At 37.7% G+C, this 17,960-nt stretch overlaps 1 protein-coding gene across 1 annotated transcript; it reads right to left on the bottom strand.

The window, feature by feature from the left end:
* Window positions 1-8,946: 8,946 nt before the first annotated feature.
* Window positions 8,947-14,095, bottom strand: SAP30 (Sin3A associated protein 30). The gene is made up of 4 exons (XM_065879464.1): window positions 13,476-14,095; window positions 11,823-11,948; window positions 11,322-11,420; window positions 8,947-9,280 (listed from the first exon to the last, which is right to left on the bottom strand). Exons 1-4 carry the CDS (start codon window positions 13,794-13,796, stop codon window positions 9,158-9,160), a joined length of 669 nt encoding a protein of 222 aa, XP_065735536.1. The 5' UTR covers window positions 13,797-14,095; the 3' UTR covers window positions 8,947-9,157.
* Window positions 14,096-17,960: the final 3,865 nt, after the last annotated feature.

The raw sequence follows: 17,960 nt of genomic DNA, 5'->3' as shown, positions 1-17,960 counted from the left end.
TCAAGACCACACCCAGAATAGTTTCGGTGTTCAATAGGTGTTACTGGGCTAAACAAAACAATTTTGAGGTAATCAGAATTCAGTTCCTCTTAAAAGCTGCAAAAACATAAGTCAGAACATGTTTTCAAATAGGATGACTTCTACAAAAGTGCATGAAGAAGTGGAATTGTTTTAAAAAAAACTCAAATATATTGTTTTATCAACATAGTATATGATCTGATTGAGCTTTTTTTTCCTTCACTGAATTGACAGGTATTAAAGTCAAACTAACACAATAACAGAAGTCTTATATCCTTTCTGGAACAGTGCATAGAATAGGTAAATAAAGAAAATCACCAGTACATTTTCTACTTGGTATAGACTCTCTTTGAGGGAGAAAAAAACAAGGCAATTCAACAATGGCTTTTTACTAAATATTCCCTTATTACTGCACTCAAAACATGATGAGAAAAATAGTATTTGGAAAAAAGCTAAATATTTAATAAATGGAATTTTATAGATTATTATGACTGTTCTTCATATTCTCTCCTTTCTGGAAATAACTTGTAATATCAAATTGCATTACATTCTTTTAGAAATGAATGCATTATAGAAGCACACACTGTTTTTTATGTAAATTACCAAATAAATGTAAAACGTGAATGTTCACACAATGTACCTTATACAACTTTTTCTGACTTGGTCAATATGTTTTACCAAATAAATGTAAAAACATGAATGTTCACACAATTTACCTATGCAACCTTTTCTGACTTGATCAATATGTTTTTAAAAGCAAACATCTCATTCAGTCATTTAATGAATAGATCCTTTATTTTTTCAATAGCTTTTAGCTACAACAAAAGACAACTAAGCTTTTATTAAAAATGTACTATTGTGGTAAACACTGTGTTCAACTGAACGAGGTAGGTACTATCACAATTCCTGTTCTATGGACAAAAATGCCAAGGCTTAGAGATTAAGTAGCTCATATTAAGTTACATTATCAGAGCAGTAAAGCCAGGTTTTGAATATGACAGTTTTCCTCTAGCATCTAGAGTCTTAACCACTGCTTTATTTAATAGCATCAGATAATCTATTTCCTTTTTAGGAAAGCAAACTTTTATTTGTACGCGACAAGTACATTTCAGATAGCTCATATATGTTAAATGCTTAAATGAATAACAATTCCTGTATTTTTATCTTTGACTTTCTATATTCTTGTTCTTACTATGAATTCCATGGTGCTGAGCACAAAGTTGACAGTAATACTTACTAATAGCTCATCTCTTCTTGATAAAATTTTTCTTTTCCTCATCATAATCCATAGGGACTCCTTGAATATTTTTGTTTGCTGGGATTAGGTACTAATCCTAAAGGATTATTAGAGAATTGGAAGCAACATGGAGAAACAAAACAATGAGCAACAACTCTTAGAGGGAGAGGACAGGTAAGAACATTCACAGCTCATTCTGCAACCTTAACTTCCTTATAATTGCCCAGAAATACACATGAATTCTTTCAATAATAAATTGTCTTAGCAAAGTATTATGACAGGTACTTTTAAAATGTAAATAATCTTACCAGTAAAATACTAAGGGCTTTAAAATAATTTTCCCCAAAGGAAAAAATTATCAAATTCATATATTTCTAAATCATACTGCATTAACCACCTAAACCTAAACTTTTCTGTCAAAGAATTAAAGAGAAACTGATATTAGAAAAGTATAGTAAATTAACATTGAATTAGCTTTCTCAATTTACTTCTATAGAATGGTATCACCAAAGTGTGCTCAACTTGGTATAGTGGTATACCTGGAGAGAAATGCATGCCATACATATAGCCAATATACTCTCAGAATTTTATAAATAAAAACCTATAGTAAATTTTCAATGAAAGAAGTATATGTGATCTCCATTTCCAGAGTTTTAGAAGTCAAAACGTAAGCCTGTTGGGTACTATGGGTATAAAACTGACTTGATGTCTACTTTAAATATGCATTAAAGGGAATACACACACATACAACACACACACACACAAACACATATATGATAATCTAGTAGCAATTAATATGATTATTATTTGAGAACTATAGTTGACTATGTAGACTATAAATGCAACTGGGACATGATGCATATAGTAAACTAAAGTTTATAGTATCAGCTTTTAGCTACAAAGAAATACAAGAAATATCCTAATCCCCAAAGAATAAATTCTATAGTAAGCAGTACACACACTTAAAAAAATATATATGCATATAAGACATTTCTTGACACTTTTAAACTAACTCCAGTTAAATAAATAAGCAATAACATGACAAAAATTTATTTTTGAACCACCATCACTTGCCTAGATCATAATCTGAATTTTGCTATCAAAACTATGTAAATCCATACAAATAGCAGCTAAAAGAGAGCTGGCTGGCATGGCTATACAAATATCAGACAATACAGATTTTAAATTAAAAAAATTGTACAAGAGACAAGGAAAGACATTTTATAGTTAAAAGGGTCAATCCACAACAAGATATAAAAATTATAGATATATATGCACCAAACAACAGAGCCAGAAAATATATGAAGGAAACACTGACAGAACTGAAAGGAGAAATAGTTCTACAATAATAGTTAGAGGTCTCAATACTTTACTTTAAATAATGGATAGACATCTAGACAGAAAATTAAAAAGGAAACAGAGGACTTGAATAATACTCTAAACCACCTAGACCTAACAGACATATACAGAACTTCACCCAACAATAGCAGGAGACACATTCTTCTCAAGTGCACATGGAACATTCTTCAGGATAGTCTGTTAGCCCATAAAACAATTTTCCATAAATTAAAAAAATTGAAATCATACAAACTATCTTCTCTAACCATAATGGAATGAAGCTAGAAATCAATAACAGAAGAAAAACAGGAAAATCCACAAATATGTGGAAATTAAACAATGCATCCTTAACAACCAATGAGTCAAAGAAGAAAGAAATAGCAAAGTCAGAAAATACTTTGAGATGAATGAAAACAAAAATAAAACATACCAAACTTATGGGATGCAGCAAAAGAAGTACTCAGAGAGAAATTTATAGCTGCAAACATATACATTAATACAGAAGAAAGATCTCAAATCAACTGAACTTTGCACCTTAAGAAACCAGAGGGACTTCCCTGGTGGTACAGTGGTTAAGAATCCGCCTGCCAATGCAGGGGACACGGGTTCGATCCCTGGTCCGGGAAGATCCCCCATGCTACAGAGCAACTAAGCCTGCGTGCCACAACTACTGAGCCTGCGTTCTAGAGCCCACGAGCCACAACTACTGAGCCCATGTGCCACAAATACTGAAGCCCACGCACCTAGAGCCTGTGCTCCACAACAAGAGAAGCCACTGCAATGAGAAGCCTGCCCACCGCAATGAAAAGTAGCCCCACTCACCACAACTAGAGAAAGCCCGCACGCAGCAATGAAGACCCAATGCAGCCAAAAAAAACAAAAAAAAAATCAATGAAACCAAATAAAATATCAACAAAATTGACAAACCCTCAGCTAGACTACTAAAAAAAAAAAGAGAGAGAGAAAGTACATATAACTAAAATTACAAATAAAGGCAGGGACATTACAACCAACCTTACAGAAATTAAAAGTATTATAAGAGAACACTATGAACAATTGTACGACAAATTGAATAAAATAGATGAAATGGACAAATTCCTAGAAACACAAAATTACCAAAGCTGACTCAAGGATAAATAGAAAACCTCAACTGCCCTATAATAAGTAGAGATTGAATCAATAATCAAAATTTTCCATCAAAGAAATGTCCTGGACCAGATGGTTTTGCTAGTGAATTCAAAAATATAAAAGATAGGGGACACAGGTTCGTACCCTGGTCTGGGAGGATCCCACATGCCGCGGAGCAACTGGGCCTGTGAGCCACAGCTACTGAGCCTGCGCGTCTGGAGCCTGTGCTCCGCAACAAGAAAGGCTTCAATGGTGAGAGGCCCGCGCACCGCGATGAAGAGTGGCCCCCGCTTGCCACAACTAGAGAAAGCCCTCGCACGGAAATGAAGACCCAACACAGCAAAAATAAATTAATTAATAAAAAAAATAAAGTTATAAAAAAAAAAAAATATATAAAAGATAAATTAATGTCACTCCTATTCAAATTTTTCCAAAAAATAAAAAAAGAAAGAACACTTTCTAACACATTCAATGAGGCCAGCATTATCCTGATAACAAAGTCAGATAAAGACAGCAGAAGAAAATATAGAACAATATCCCTTATGAATACAGATGTAAAAATCTTCAACAAAATACTAACAAACCAAACCCAACAGCACACTAAAAGGATTATACACCATAACCAAGTGCTATTTATCCCAGGAATGCAAGGGTGGTTCAACCAAAGAAAACAATTCAATGTAATACACTAAATTAACAGAACAAAGGGGAGGAAAATATGATTTCTTCAATAGTTATAGAAAAAGTATTTGACAAAATTCAACACCCTTTCATGATTAAAAAACTCAGCAAACTAAGAATAGAAGGAAACTTCCTTAATAAAGTAAAGAGCATTTACGATATATCCACAATTAACATTATACTCCATGGTGAAAGACTGAAAGCTGCCTTCATAAGATAAAGAACAAGACAAGGATGCCTGTTTTCCTCCCTACTACTCAACATTGTACTTTAAGTCCTAGTCAGAGCAATTCGGCAAGAAAAATAAATAAAAGGCATCCAAATTAAAAAGGAAGAAGTAAAATTATCTCTATTTAAAGATAACATGATTCCATATATAGAAAATATCATAAAATCCACAAAAATACTACTAGAGCTAATAAATGAATTCAACAGGGTCAACACACACTAATCAGTGTTTTATACACCAGTAAGGAACAATCCAAAAAAAGATATTAACAAAACAATTCCATTTATAATAACATCAAAAAGGATAAAATATCATGAATAAATTTAACCAAAGAGGTGAAAGACCTGTACACTGGAAACTACAAAACATTACAGAAAGAAATTAAAGAAGACCTAAAAGTAATGGAAAGATAATCCATGTTCACTGATTGAAATACTTAACATTTTTAAGATGGTAACTGTCAAGCGATCTACAGATTCAGTACAATCCTCATCAAAATTCTAATGGTCTTGTTTTTTTTTTTTTTTGCAGAAATAGAACAGCCAATCCTCAAATTCATATGGAACTGCAAGGGGCCCCAAATATCCTAAACAATACTGAAAAAGAAAAACAAAGTGGGAGGACTCAAACCTTCTGATTTTTTTTTTTTTTTTCTGAGGTATGCGGGCCTCTCACAGTTGTGGCCTCTCCCGTTGCAGAGTACTGGCTCCAGACACGCAGGCTCCGGACACGGCTCACGGGCCCAGCCGCTCCGCAGCATGTGGGATCCTCCCGGACGGGGGCACGAACCCATGTCCCCTGCATTGGCAGGCGGACTCTCAACCGCCTCAACTCTCAACTGCGCCACCAGGGAAGCCCAAACCTTCTGATTTTAAAACCTACTACAAGGCTACAGTAGTCAAATGTGTATGGTACTGGCTTAATATAGGCCAAAGGAACAGAATTGAGAATATAGAAATAAAACAAAATATCTATGGCAAACTGATTTTTGACAAAGGTGCCAAGACCATTCAGTGGGGAAAAAACAGTCTCTTCAACAAATACTGCTGGAACTGGATAACCTCATTCAAAAGAATGAAGCTGGAACTCTACCTCACTCCATATACCAAAATTGACTCAAAATGGGTCAATGCCCTAAATTTAAGAGCTAAAACTATAAAATTCCTAGAAAAAACATACGGGCTAATCTTTATAACATTGGATTTGGCAATGGATTCTTAGGCTTGACACCAAAAGTATAAGCAACAAAAGAAAAAAATTAATTGTACTAAATAAAAATTTAAAACTTTTATGCATCAAAGAACATTAACAAGAATGTGAAAAGGCAATCTACAGAATGGGAGAAAATATTTGTAAATCATATATTGGATGTAGAGTCAATACCTAGAATAAAGAACTCCTATAGGGGCTTCCCTGGTGGCGCAGTGGTTGAGAGTCCGCCTGCCGATGCAGGGGACACGGGTTCGTGCCCCGTTCTGGGAAGATCCCACATGCTGCGGAGCGGCTGAGCCCGTGAGCCATGGCTGCTGAGCCTGCGTGTGTGGAGCCTGTGCTCTGCAACGGGAGAGGCCACAACAGTGAGAGGCCCGCATACCGGGGGCGGCGGGGGGGAAGAACTCCTGCAACTCAGCAACGACAAAAACAACCCAATTTAAAAATGAACAAAGGAACTGAAAAGAAATGTGAATCAAAACCACAGTGAGATACCACTTCGCACCTAGGATGGCTTTAATAAAAAAAAAAAAAAAAAGGAAATACAAGTATTAGCAATTTGGAGAAATAGCTGTTAGGAATGTACAATGATACAGCCACTATGGAAAAGTTTGGAGGTTCCTCAAAACGTTATAGAATTACCATGTGACTCAGCAACTCCACTCCTAGATATATATCCAAGAAAAATGAAGACATGTCCACACAGAAACTTGTACACGAATGTTTATAGCAGCATTATTCATAATAGCCAAAGGTGGAAATCCAAATATCTAAATGTCCATCAGTGGATGACTGGAAAAACAAATTCACACAATGGACTGTTATTCACCATAAAAAGCAAAAAGTACTAATATATGCTGCAATTTAGATAAACCTTGAAAATATTAAAGCAAAAAGAATCCAGAAACAAAAGGACATGTACTGTATGATTCCCTTTACATGCTATATCCATAATAGGCAAGCCCATAGAAACAGAAAGATTAGCGGTTATATCAGGGGATGGGAAGAGGTGGAATTGGGAATAGTTACTTATCAGTGTTTCTATGGGGTAAGGAAGAGTTTTTAAAATAGAGCTCTGGTGGTTGCACAACATTGTGAACACACTAAATACTACCAAATTGTATTAAAGGCTAACATCAATTAAATAAAAAACTTTATGCAGAAATAATAGAGCTTACTTTCTTAAAGAAATTTATTTCAGACATTTTTAGCCTTTTGCTAAATTATTCAGTAAAAGTTAGTTACCAAATAACTTATTTCTTGAGCTGCTGCTACACATTCTACCCCAATGGTAGTCAAATTTGGATTCTTTTCCTGGTGCTCTAATATTAAAAGTAAACCATATACTTATAGAGATTTACTTTTTCTTGTTCAGATATAGGTAAGTAAAAAGATTTCCACTAAACTTGTAATTTTTAAAAGCCAACAGCAAAGAATTAAAATTTTTATGTAAAACTTGTACACTGCAGCTTCTTGAGTCTCTCATCTTTGGGGAGGCTCTTAAGTTCTCAATTTTTCATGTTTTACATTGCTCTAACGAGGATTTAATTTCACTGGATAATCAACACTCAACTCTTACTCTTTCACTTTTTTATACAACTACATTTTATGCACATAATTCTATGAAACTAACATTGATTCATTGTATTCATAAACATACATTTTAATGTCAGCAAATAATTTCAAGCTTTTTTCATAAGAACGGAGTGTGGTTTTATAGGAAAAAATAAGCCTACAGGCAAGTTTCGATTGAAAAACTAAGTCTTTATAGATTTAGGTAAAAATATAAAATATACAGGTAATACTTTCTTCAAATAAACCACCACATCTTGTAGCTATGTGGTTCATCTTCATACAGCTAAGAAAAAAACTTCTCATGGAGATTTCTGGAGTATTGGAAACCAGAGGTTTCTGTAATACCAATTATTACAAGCTCTGGCTCATCAATAAAGTAAGTAAATCTTTAAATGGTCACAGCAAGAACAAAGACCAGTAGCGTTAGAGTTCACCATTATTTTCTAGCTGTCAATACACTCAGAACACTTAAAAATACAAAGACTCACCTTCTATTGAACCAGTATGTTCTCTTTTTTTTTGTTTTTGAACCAGTATGTTCTTTAAATTTGGCTACATAGCAGTTCCCAATCAGGGGTGATTCTGTCCCCACCAGGGACATTTGACAATGTCTAGAGATATTTTCGGTTATCACTTTTGGAGCTCTACTGGTTCTAGTGTGTGGACTCCAGTGAGTCTGCCAAACCTACAACACAAAGGACAGCCTCCCACAATAAAGAATTATCAGGCCCAAATGTCAACCTTGAGATATCCTGAGCTACATTAATGGTCTCGGCCATTTCCATCCTGAAATTTGTACCACAATCTCAGAACACTTCACTGAAACTGTTGTTCTGTTCTGATGTCACAAGCTATAAATTTGATTTGTAACTCTAAGACCCTGGTTAAATAATACAATCTCAGGAAAAGCAGAGGTTAAAAATATTTAAGAGAAAACTGATAGAGAATGAAATATAAAAAGGAAATAATATAGAACTCAAGTCAGAGCTATGTATGACCAAAATTTTAAGATCTTGTTAGATTTCTAGATCTCTCCAATTTATTAGCTTTAATCTGCAGTGTAAACAGTACAGAACATGACTGAAAATTAAGGGGCAGTGCAGAGGTTCTTTCTATATTTGTGCCATATAAATACCTTTTCACTAAAACAAAATTTAAAGAAACAACAAACTATTTAATTCAGGTTTCAATTTTCAGCACTGTGTTTACCTTTGCTGACACATTACGTCTTCTTTCGAAGGAGGCAGGCATTAAACTATTCGTTCTTCCTGATATTTCAAACCTGTTAGTACTAAAAAGCACTTTAAAAAATAATAGTTATTTAGGATATCCTTAATTCCAAATCAGACTGTCCCAGAGAAAGCAAATGTGCTACATCTGTTACTTCTGTTAGTTCCTCAGAATTAAAAAAAGAAAAAAGGTAACAAAATGATCTTCACATTAAAATCTCAATTAATACTGATCCCTAAATAAAAGTCAGTTTAAAATAAAAATCAAGTTTCACAAAATAAATACACTGAAGCAACTATAATAGTAATAACCTTTATTTAAAATATTTTTTAATCTAGGAAAGCTCATTTTACATGAGTTTCCAACTAAATATTAGACTCAGAAACAAAGAAAATAAAACCAGAGAAAATCTTCTGTAGAAAAAATACACAAGGAACATTTCTACATGTGAAAAAGCAGTAAGCAGTCTTAACATGAACATCCAAGTCTTACTCTCAATTCCATCTCTCCTAGTGAACACCACTATCAACCTTGAGATCTGACTTGTTCTTGTCATTCTTCACTGAGTAGATGAAATATGTTAAGGTGTCTTTTTCATTCACTGGAATTGACCTAAAGTGGCAACCAACTATCTATAAAGAAAAAAAAAAATTGAGGAAATTAAATTATAGATATTAACAGATTTTATAAACTAGGTAAAAAATACTGTCATCAAAAGAAAATGTGTGATAAGAGCTATTTCCTTTTAAAAATAAATTTAACAAAGAACCAACAGGATGAAAAGCATATAAGAGTAAGATATTATGAACAAGAGATAGTGTGATTTCAAAGGATCCCTTGGCCCACTCAATTAACTATATATTAATTAGAATGTGTATTTCCTTTTACTTATTTTGAATTTTATAATTGAGATCTAGATTAGGATTTCAGTAGTTTTACTTTTAAACTTCAAATATCAATGAAACAGAACAGAATGTAGGAGTCCACATGCATCATATAATGGTTTAGTCTCTACTTATGGAAAAAGGATAAACATTAAGTTGAAAAAGCTTTGGTACTATAGAAACAAATAATGAATTATCTTACAAATATGTCTGCTACAACTTACATTCATTCATTGGCAATATTTTTTGTTAAGGTTCCCTGAAAATTATTCTGAATAAAAATTATTGATGGAAAATGAGAAGGGAAAAAGGGATGTCCACTGAAGAATGTTTACCTGCTTTCTTGCCTTTTCATTCTGTGCACTGCAACTACCAATAGAAGTATAATAGACTAAACTGGGGCGCTGATATGCATATTTAGATTCTAGAAGATAAAACTTCTTAAAGAGAAAGATAATTAAGAGACTTAAGGAGGACAGTCACTCAACTCTGGAATCATTTGTAAATACCTGCATTTCTGAGTAAGTTACAACACTCGTGACTATTTGGATTTCTCATTTCTAAAAAAGAAAATAGCTCTAGAAATAATTTAACTTTTTAAAAAGAAGATCAGATTATCAAAAACTTCAAGTTTGATTTCTGCATTTAAAAAATATATACATTTAAATGTAACATTTAAAATAATCATTTCTTCAGTTCTCATTTGTCCCAAAACAAAGGTACCTCCACTTGATTAGTAAACTGTATATATATCAATATAGTTTCATCATGGCAGGCAATATCTATATTTATGTTAATATTAATGTACTATACAATCCAAAAAGGATGTGATCTTTTAAATCAAATTTAAAGAAAAATTAGATTTTTGTTGCCTAGGCAAGAAGGAAAGATGCAGCTCTGGCTAAAGCGTTAATATACTGGACCTTAATGTTAAAAAGCATTCTACTCATCTTCTATCTTATTCAATATGCACGTTTTAGAAAATGTTCGATTACTAAATTCAAGCTGAAGAATATAAGAAAACTTATTTATGTATTTACTTATATCCTGTTGAATAGGTTAAGCATTTTTCTTTTAAATATGATTGAAGTACAAATATATAAATCTATAAATATCTTAATATGATGTACAGATTTCTTGGCTCTATTATTTCCTGAGAACACAAACACACTCAATTTTTTAAAATTCACTGAAGTAATAAAACTCCTATATCAAGAAACTATAAGTAAAAGCTTGGATACAAGTCTTTGCATATTCTAGATGTAAAAACATGGGTGCTTCAAGTAAAACTAACATCAACCAGGACAAGTTCTGAAATAGTTAAATCAGCCAGGGATGGGAATACTGTTTAGGGGCTTATCTGTAAAACCTACTCCATCAAAAACTTCAAAAAATAAATTCTAACAAAGACATCAAAGTTTATTAATTTATTTTATTATGCCTCAATTAGGTGTTCAATAAATGTTTACTTAACAAATAGAATTTTAAAATAAACAGGTTTCTAGAATGAGAATTAAAAAAACTTTCACTCACTATTTCTGAAAGTCATTATTGGAAGATGCTTAGAAAACTGCACACAATCCATTGAGTAGTCATTACACAAAGGAATTTCCTACGTGGTAGACAAACATTTCTTCCACAATAGATTTTTTACTAACTTTGATTTTTCTAACTCCTGATAAAAGGTATTGTTATATATGCTACATTAACAACGTCATTAGCATTTAATGACCCTTTTTTATATCAACAGGCTCATTTAAAGGTTAAATAGCTTAAAACTCATATATACCTCCACCAGCTGTGCTTTATTAAGTCCTGGTCTGGTTGGGAGTTTGAAGTGTCTTTTGTATCTCCTAAGTGTATTCACCTGTAATTGGTATAAATCAACCTGGAAAAAATTAACATATCATTTGTTAAAGACTTAGCTTTGTTATATATAACAACAATGCAATTTCAACACAATGAAAACTTAACTCCATTATTAAAAATGTCTTTTATATAATCAAAACTACAAATGTATTAAACACTTCAATCTTTTGAGCATAATTATTAAAGACCAGGGACCAAAAAAAAGAACTTATAAGACAACAGCGCTCTAAGAGTTGTCAATTGAAACTGTAACAAGTCCAAATGTGTAACTGCATGTTAACTGGCCATATTTAATTTTGCTTTCATTTTCAGATTTTTCAAATGCTTTAAGTATTTTTAAAATTTGTTCATATTTTTTAAATAAAACTTTCAGAATGGAGGACTTAAGATTTACATTTAACATATGAAAACTTTCACCTACCTCTGGAGTATCAATATCTTGAACAGGTGAATCTCCTCCATCATCATCACTCCCTTTTCTCTTTCTTCTGTTTCGAACGCTCTGAATTAAGTTTTTATGATAATCACAAATGTAAAGATGCCTTGCCTGAAACAGAAAAGTTTCAGACTACTTATGATTGCCGTAAAATGTGTCTATGTATTAAAAATACGTAACAGTGAATTATTAAAAATAAAAACAACAGTCCTAACAGGCCATTGTTAAGACAACGCACGTTTCTTTCTACTCCAGTCCTGAACCCAGTTAAAACCTACCATGTCTGGTAATATTGTTAAGAAGATTGGGGGTGGGGTGGGGAGAGGTGCCAGTAAGGGAAGCGAGACGCAGAGAAGAACGAGAAATTCCTACCGTCTGGATTCTGTCATCAAATTGCAGCGATGGTGAACTAGATTAGTTCAGTCATGCTGTTTTTTTTTTTAACAAGGGGAAAATGATGCTGTTCACAATTTTGCTATTTGATAGCATCTTCTCTACTTAAAGAGCATTTTAATTAAAATACCGTAATGTATGCTTCCTAACCTTGCTAACTTAATACTCAAATTATAATCGAGCACAAAACTACCCATTTTTACAAATAAGTTGCTGATTTCACATCCTAAATTTAAATTTGAATTATGAACTTCTCTCCGTATTAAATAAATGCATTTATCAGTAATACGTTTTTCCAACCAAAGCAATGTGAAATTATTCAAGTATACCTGAAAAGTTTCTCATGAACACGACGGAGGAACTAACTGAATAGGCAGAAAACCTTAATTACATAGTTCTGAGAGCTGTACGGTAACATCCGAAATACCGGGTTTCGTACATTAGCAGTTACTCCTTAAAAAAAAACAATTGAGGACTGAGCTAATAGGCTTTTAAATTAAGCTAAGTGCAAGCTAAAAAGATGCACGATGTGTGCCGGCTCTTGCATCTTGTTATTTATCACGGTCGCCCAGAGCTCCGGTAAGTGGAAATGGCCGTTTCTAAAAACCTCAGCGACGGTCAAAAGAACAAACGTGCGAAAGGACGAAGAAAGAAACCCTGATGGCTGCCAAACGGAGGGCAAAACCGCAGAGGCTGCGCGCTCCCCACGTTGGGAGCGGCTGCCCGGGATGCTGACACGGCCGCTCGGCTCGCAGCCAGGCGTCCCCTGCACCCGCGCCCGCGGGACGGGGAACGGGATCCTTGTCGCCCACGGCGTCAGGCCCTACCAGCACTCCACTGTCCCCAGACCGGGGGAGCTACTCCCCGGGGCCGAGCGCCGGCTCGGGCAGCAAAACAAAGAAGGCGCCTCCGTTCCACCAGGAGCCGCCGGGCTGCAGGACAGCTACTCCGGGCCCTCTGCTCGGCCGCCCCCTTTGTTTCGCGCCCCGGCCCCCGCGGAGGAGGAGGGGGAGGCAGGGCGCGGGTGGGGTCGCGCGCGGGCGCGGGTCCGCGGCGCGCGAGCCTGTCGGCTGCGGGCGGAGGGCCGAGTTGCAGCACTTTGTTGTTTGCTTCCTACTAGAGACGCCGGAACGGGCTCGCGCTGCGCCCAGGTCTGGGGGCCCCGCACCCCACCGACGTCGCGTCTGCTCCACTTCCCAAGCGCCCGCGGGGCGCGCAGGGCAGGCCCGTCCCGCCGTCACTTACGCTCTTATCCAGCTCGATCTTCACCTTCTTCTGGGAGATGCTCTTCTGGATCCTCTTGCTGAAGCTGGCGTTGCCCGCCGCCCGGCCGCACCGCTCGCCGTCCTCGCGCAGACAGCACAGCTGCCCCGGGCCCGGCCCGGCCGCTCCCGGGGGCCCCGCTGCCGAGACCCCACCGGCGCCCGGCACCTCGGCCCCGGCGCCCGCTCCGGCCCCGTTCCCGGCCGAGGCGGCGGCGGCGGCGGCAGCAGCAGCGACCACGGCGGCCACGGCGGCGGCCGCGTCCCCGCCGCGGCTCATGTCTTCGGGCGTGAAGCCGTTCATGTCCCCGCGCTCGCGGCGACGCGCTGACAGAAGCCCCGCTCGCCGCGCCGCTCGCCTCTCGGGAGACGTCTGGGTCTAGGCTGTCCCTCAGGCACCTGCCCGGCGGCGGCTACTCACTCTGCGCCCGCGGCCTCCGGACAACACTGCGGGCCCCCGGCCTGCCGGTGTCTGCTGGCGCCGGGACAGTGGACGGGGCTTGGGGTCGGGAACCAAAATCTGGCGTCGCCTGGAGCCGGGACGCCGCTCACTGTCACATGGAGGAGACTCCTCAGCAGTTGGACCACTGCGCCTCCGCCTCCCTCCGGCCCTCGACCTGCGCAAGCGTGTTGCGCCCTTGCCCGTCCCGCCCCTTCTACTCTGTCGCATGGCACCACGGGAATTGTAGTTTTCTTCCGGGGAGCCAACCAGAGCTCCAATCTGACCCAGCGCTTCGCGGTTTAGGGGAACTACTTATCCCAGCATTCATGGCGCGGAGGCGGGTCGGGCCTTTTTTTTTTTTTTTTTTTTTTTTTTTGGGAAAACACAGGGAAAACAGAGGCGTGTAGTTGGGGTTGCGAGGTTTTCTGGCTTCTGGTCTCTCCCGGGAAGTTGGGCTGTGTTTAGCTTCTGAATTTTGCAGAGCTGGCATTCTATACGAAGAGTTCACTCAACTCCTGAGGCGAAGCACAAAACGCGGGGGGGCGGGAGTAGGAGGGAAGGGGAGGGAGCTTGTGGGAAAACAAGTTTCGGGCTGTTTTCGTATCTGTGGAAAAAGTTTTTGGTATGACTACATTTTTATGGGAAACCCAGACCGAGGAGAACGGGCGCCCTGGTGTTTTTCGGGTCCCGGAGGTCCCGCAGCTAACACCACGGTATCTGATAGCAGTTCCGCCGACTGACGCCCCAGACTGTCTGTGAGGGCGCCTGCCGGGGGGAAACGCGCGTCCCGACCTCGGCGCCGGGATGGGGCCGATGTCGAACTGGAGGCCGCCTCCAGATCCTCGCATTGTCCCTGCGAGGAACGCGCTGGCTTGCGGGGCGCACACTGCCGCTTCTTGAGGTGGAGCTGCTGACAAGTGGACTTAACCCGGCTGCTTTTCGCTTCCACCCCCTGCCTCTCCGCTTTCTCCTCGAGGGAACTGGGAGCCGGTCTAATAGCATTTAAAAGGGACGTGTAGCCCCTCCGAGTCTAGGTCAGCCTGGGGCTCCCGGAGCCCGAAGGCGCGCGCCCGACCGAGAGCGCAGGGAAAGCGCAGCTCCGGGGATCGTCGTCGGCGCGCGCGTGTCTGTGTACGTGTCTCTGTGCGCGCGCGTGTGCATGTGTACGTGTGGGTGCGTGCGTGTGGAGGGCGGGGTGGAAGGTTGGGAGAGGCTAGTACGAAAGCTGCGCCTTTGCTAATTGCAGCGCGTCATTATTTATCAGTACGTATATCTTGTTTATCCCATTGTTTAAACAAAGGTAGAAAGCAGTAGGGTTTTTTTTAAAGTTCTCTTATATTTACTGAGTAAACTTATTGATAGATGAATTTTTAAAAATGTAAACTGTCATCTGCCCTGAAATTCAGTGCCATTCAGTCCATCTGTGCACTTATGTTTTAGGATATAGCAAAGGAAGAAAAAAAAATGTAGTGGGCAAAAGAAAGATGCTGAATGGTATTTGTGTTATCTTTTCAAGCTGCACTGCCCAACAGTGTGTCTGCTAGCCTCATGTGGATATTAGCACTCGAAATGTGGTTATTGTGACTGAAAAACTGAACTGTTAATTTTAATTCATTTAAATTTTTAAAACTGATTTCAGTTATTGGAAAACTGTTAAATATGTTTGGAACAACTTGGATAGGAATCTATTTTTTCAACTTAAATTTTATGAAATCTAAATTTAGCATCTGAACTGTGATGTGCTGGTATGTATAAACTACCAGCAGGATTTCAAAGACTTAGTACCAGACTTTTTTTTAAAGAATATTGATTAGCTTAGTAACATTTTTTATATTGATTACATGTTCAAATGATTATATTTTGGCTATACTGGGTTAAATAAAACATTAAAATTTACCTGTTCCCATTTTTCAAAATGTGTCTACTATAACATTTAAAACTACACATGTGGCTCACATTATATGTGTATTTAGATATTGTTGGCTTAAAGTATTAAAACGCAGAATAATACTATCTATTGTTTATAGATGTATTTTCTTAAATAGTGAAAATGAGACTATATCGATAGAATGGACACACACCAGCTTCAAGGTGGTGGTCATCTCTTAGGAGAGAGGCCAATGGATGGTATCTGGGAATGGCTAAAAGGTGGTTTCCATTTGTAAGTTTTTATTTGTTAAAAACAGTCTAAAGCAAACATGATATTGGGATGTTGGATTTTCATATTTTTTGTAATTTTATATAATTTAAAATAATTTATAATATTGTTTGGTTCTTGCCCTTAAAAGTTTATGGTCTACCTTCTGCAAATGTGATCCAATCAGTTCATGTATGGTATAGTTATATATCAATTTCATATGAATTTTACTAAAGTGACGAATTGTGGCTATGCTTCCTTTACAGACAATACAGTAATTTTAGAAGTTTCAGTCACTCATTTATTGCATGCTAGGATCTTTTCTAGGCTCTGGGGATACAAAAATAATTGGGAGAGGGTCCTAGCCATTTTGGAGCTCACAGTCTAATAGGGAGACAGGTAGCTTAACAAGCACATGATACATGCTATAGACTGAATGTTTGTGTCCCCACAAAATTCATATGTTGAAACCTAATCCTCGTGTGATAATATTTGAAGGTAGGGTCTTTGGGAGGTGATTAGGCCATGAGGGTGGAGCCCTCAGGAATGGGATTAGTGCCCTCAGAAAAGAGGCTCTAGAGAGCAACCTCACTCCTCCTGGCATCCATGGGAGAAGACGCCCATCCATCAACCAGAAAGTGGACACTCACCAGCCATGAACCGGTCAGCACCTTGATCTTGAACTTCCCACCCCCCAGAATTGTAAGAAATAAATTTCTTTTGTTTATAAGCCACCGACTCTATGGTATTTATTTTTTATAGTAGCCTAGACAGACTAAGACACATACCTCAATAAAATTAGAGGAAAAGTACAGACTTAGCACACAGAAGGAAATGATTCACCTCTGAGAAGTAGAAAACATTCCTGGAGTAGGTGACATGTAAATTTGAGATTTAAAGTATCTCTTCAGTGAATCCGTCCTCCCTACAAAGAAATTTTCTTAACAACCATGGATCATTGTTTATGTCTAAAACTCCTCATATTCAGGGCAGGTAATAATTTCTTGCTCTAAGTATAATTCACAGTCAAGGTTGGAATCAGGCTTTGGGGAGCTTCAAGTTTATATAATCTGAGGGGTCTTCTTTAAGAAAAATATACAGAATTATGAATGTAAAATTAGATACAAGCCTTTTAAGGGACTCTGAACCTTACATCCATTAGCTTCATGGTAAATTTACCTCACAATAGACAATATGGAAAATGATTTATGAAACCTAAATTATAAGAGTGTTTTTGACATCATCAAAATATTCTTTGCTTTCTGAAAGGGTTCAAAATATTCTTTGAAAAGCATTTTCCCCTGCCTTTCTTCCCTCTAAAGCTTTTAATATGATTGAACTTTTCTGGTTTTATTGCAAAATAAGCAATTAAATAATTTCAAAATATGCAAATTAGTACATAATCTTCACATGAACGTGATGGTAAATTCAAATAATACAAAAAGTTTCAATATGAAAAATAAAAGCCTATTTCCTCTCATCTCCCCAAATCTGTGTCCCTAAAAGCAACCAATGTTAACAAGTTCTGTGTTTCCTTCTAGAAAAACAATTATATGCATATACCAGTATATACATGTCTATACATGAATAATTCTATTTTATTGCAGCTAAGGATCATGCTGTTTTATACCATGCTTTCTTTTACCTAGTTTAAAATACAGCAAGCACACGAAAAAAGTGCACAAAACATAAATGTCCAATTTAAGCAGTTTTGGTAAAACAAGCATCTATATAACTACTACCCAGGTCAAGAAATAGAACATTGTCAGCAGGGCCAGCTTTCTGGGCATGCAAACAGCGCAGAGGCACAGGGCAGAGGCTCAGAAGCCCACCCCTTCTGACCCCTTACTCTCTCCACTCTGCTTGTGGTTCAGTGCTCATCATCATCA

The sequence above is a fragment of the Phocoena phocoena genome, chromosome 6 (assembly GCF_963924675.1).
Source record: "Phocoena phocoena chromosome 6, mPhoPho1.1, whole genome shotgun sequence".
In the NCBI taxonomy this organism is placed as follows: Eukaryota; Metazoa; Chordata; class Mammalia; order Artiodactyla; family Phocoenidae; genus Phocoena; species Phocoena phocoena.
Note: the sequence above shows the minus strand (reverse complement) of the source record. Positions and strands in the feature narration are given on the sequence as shown.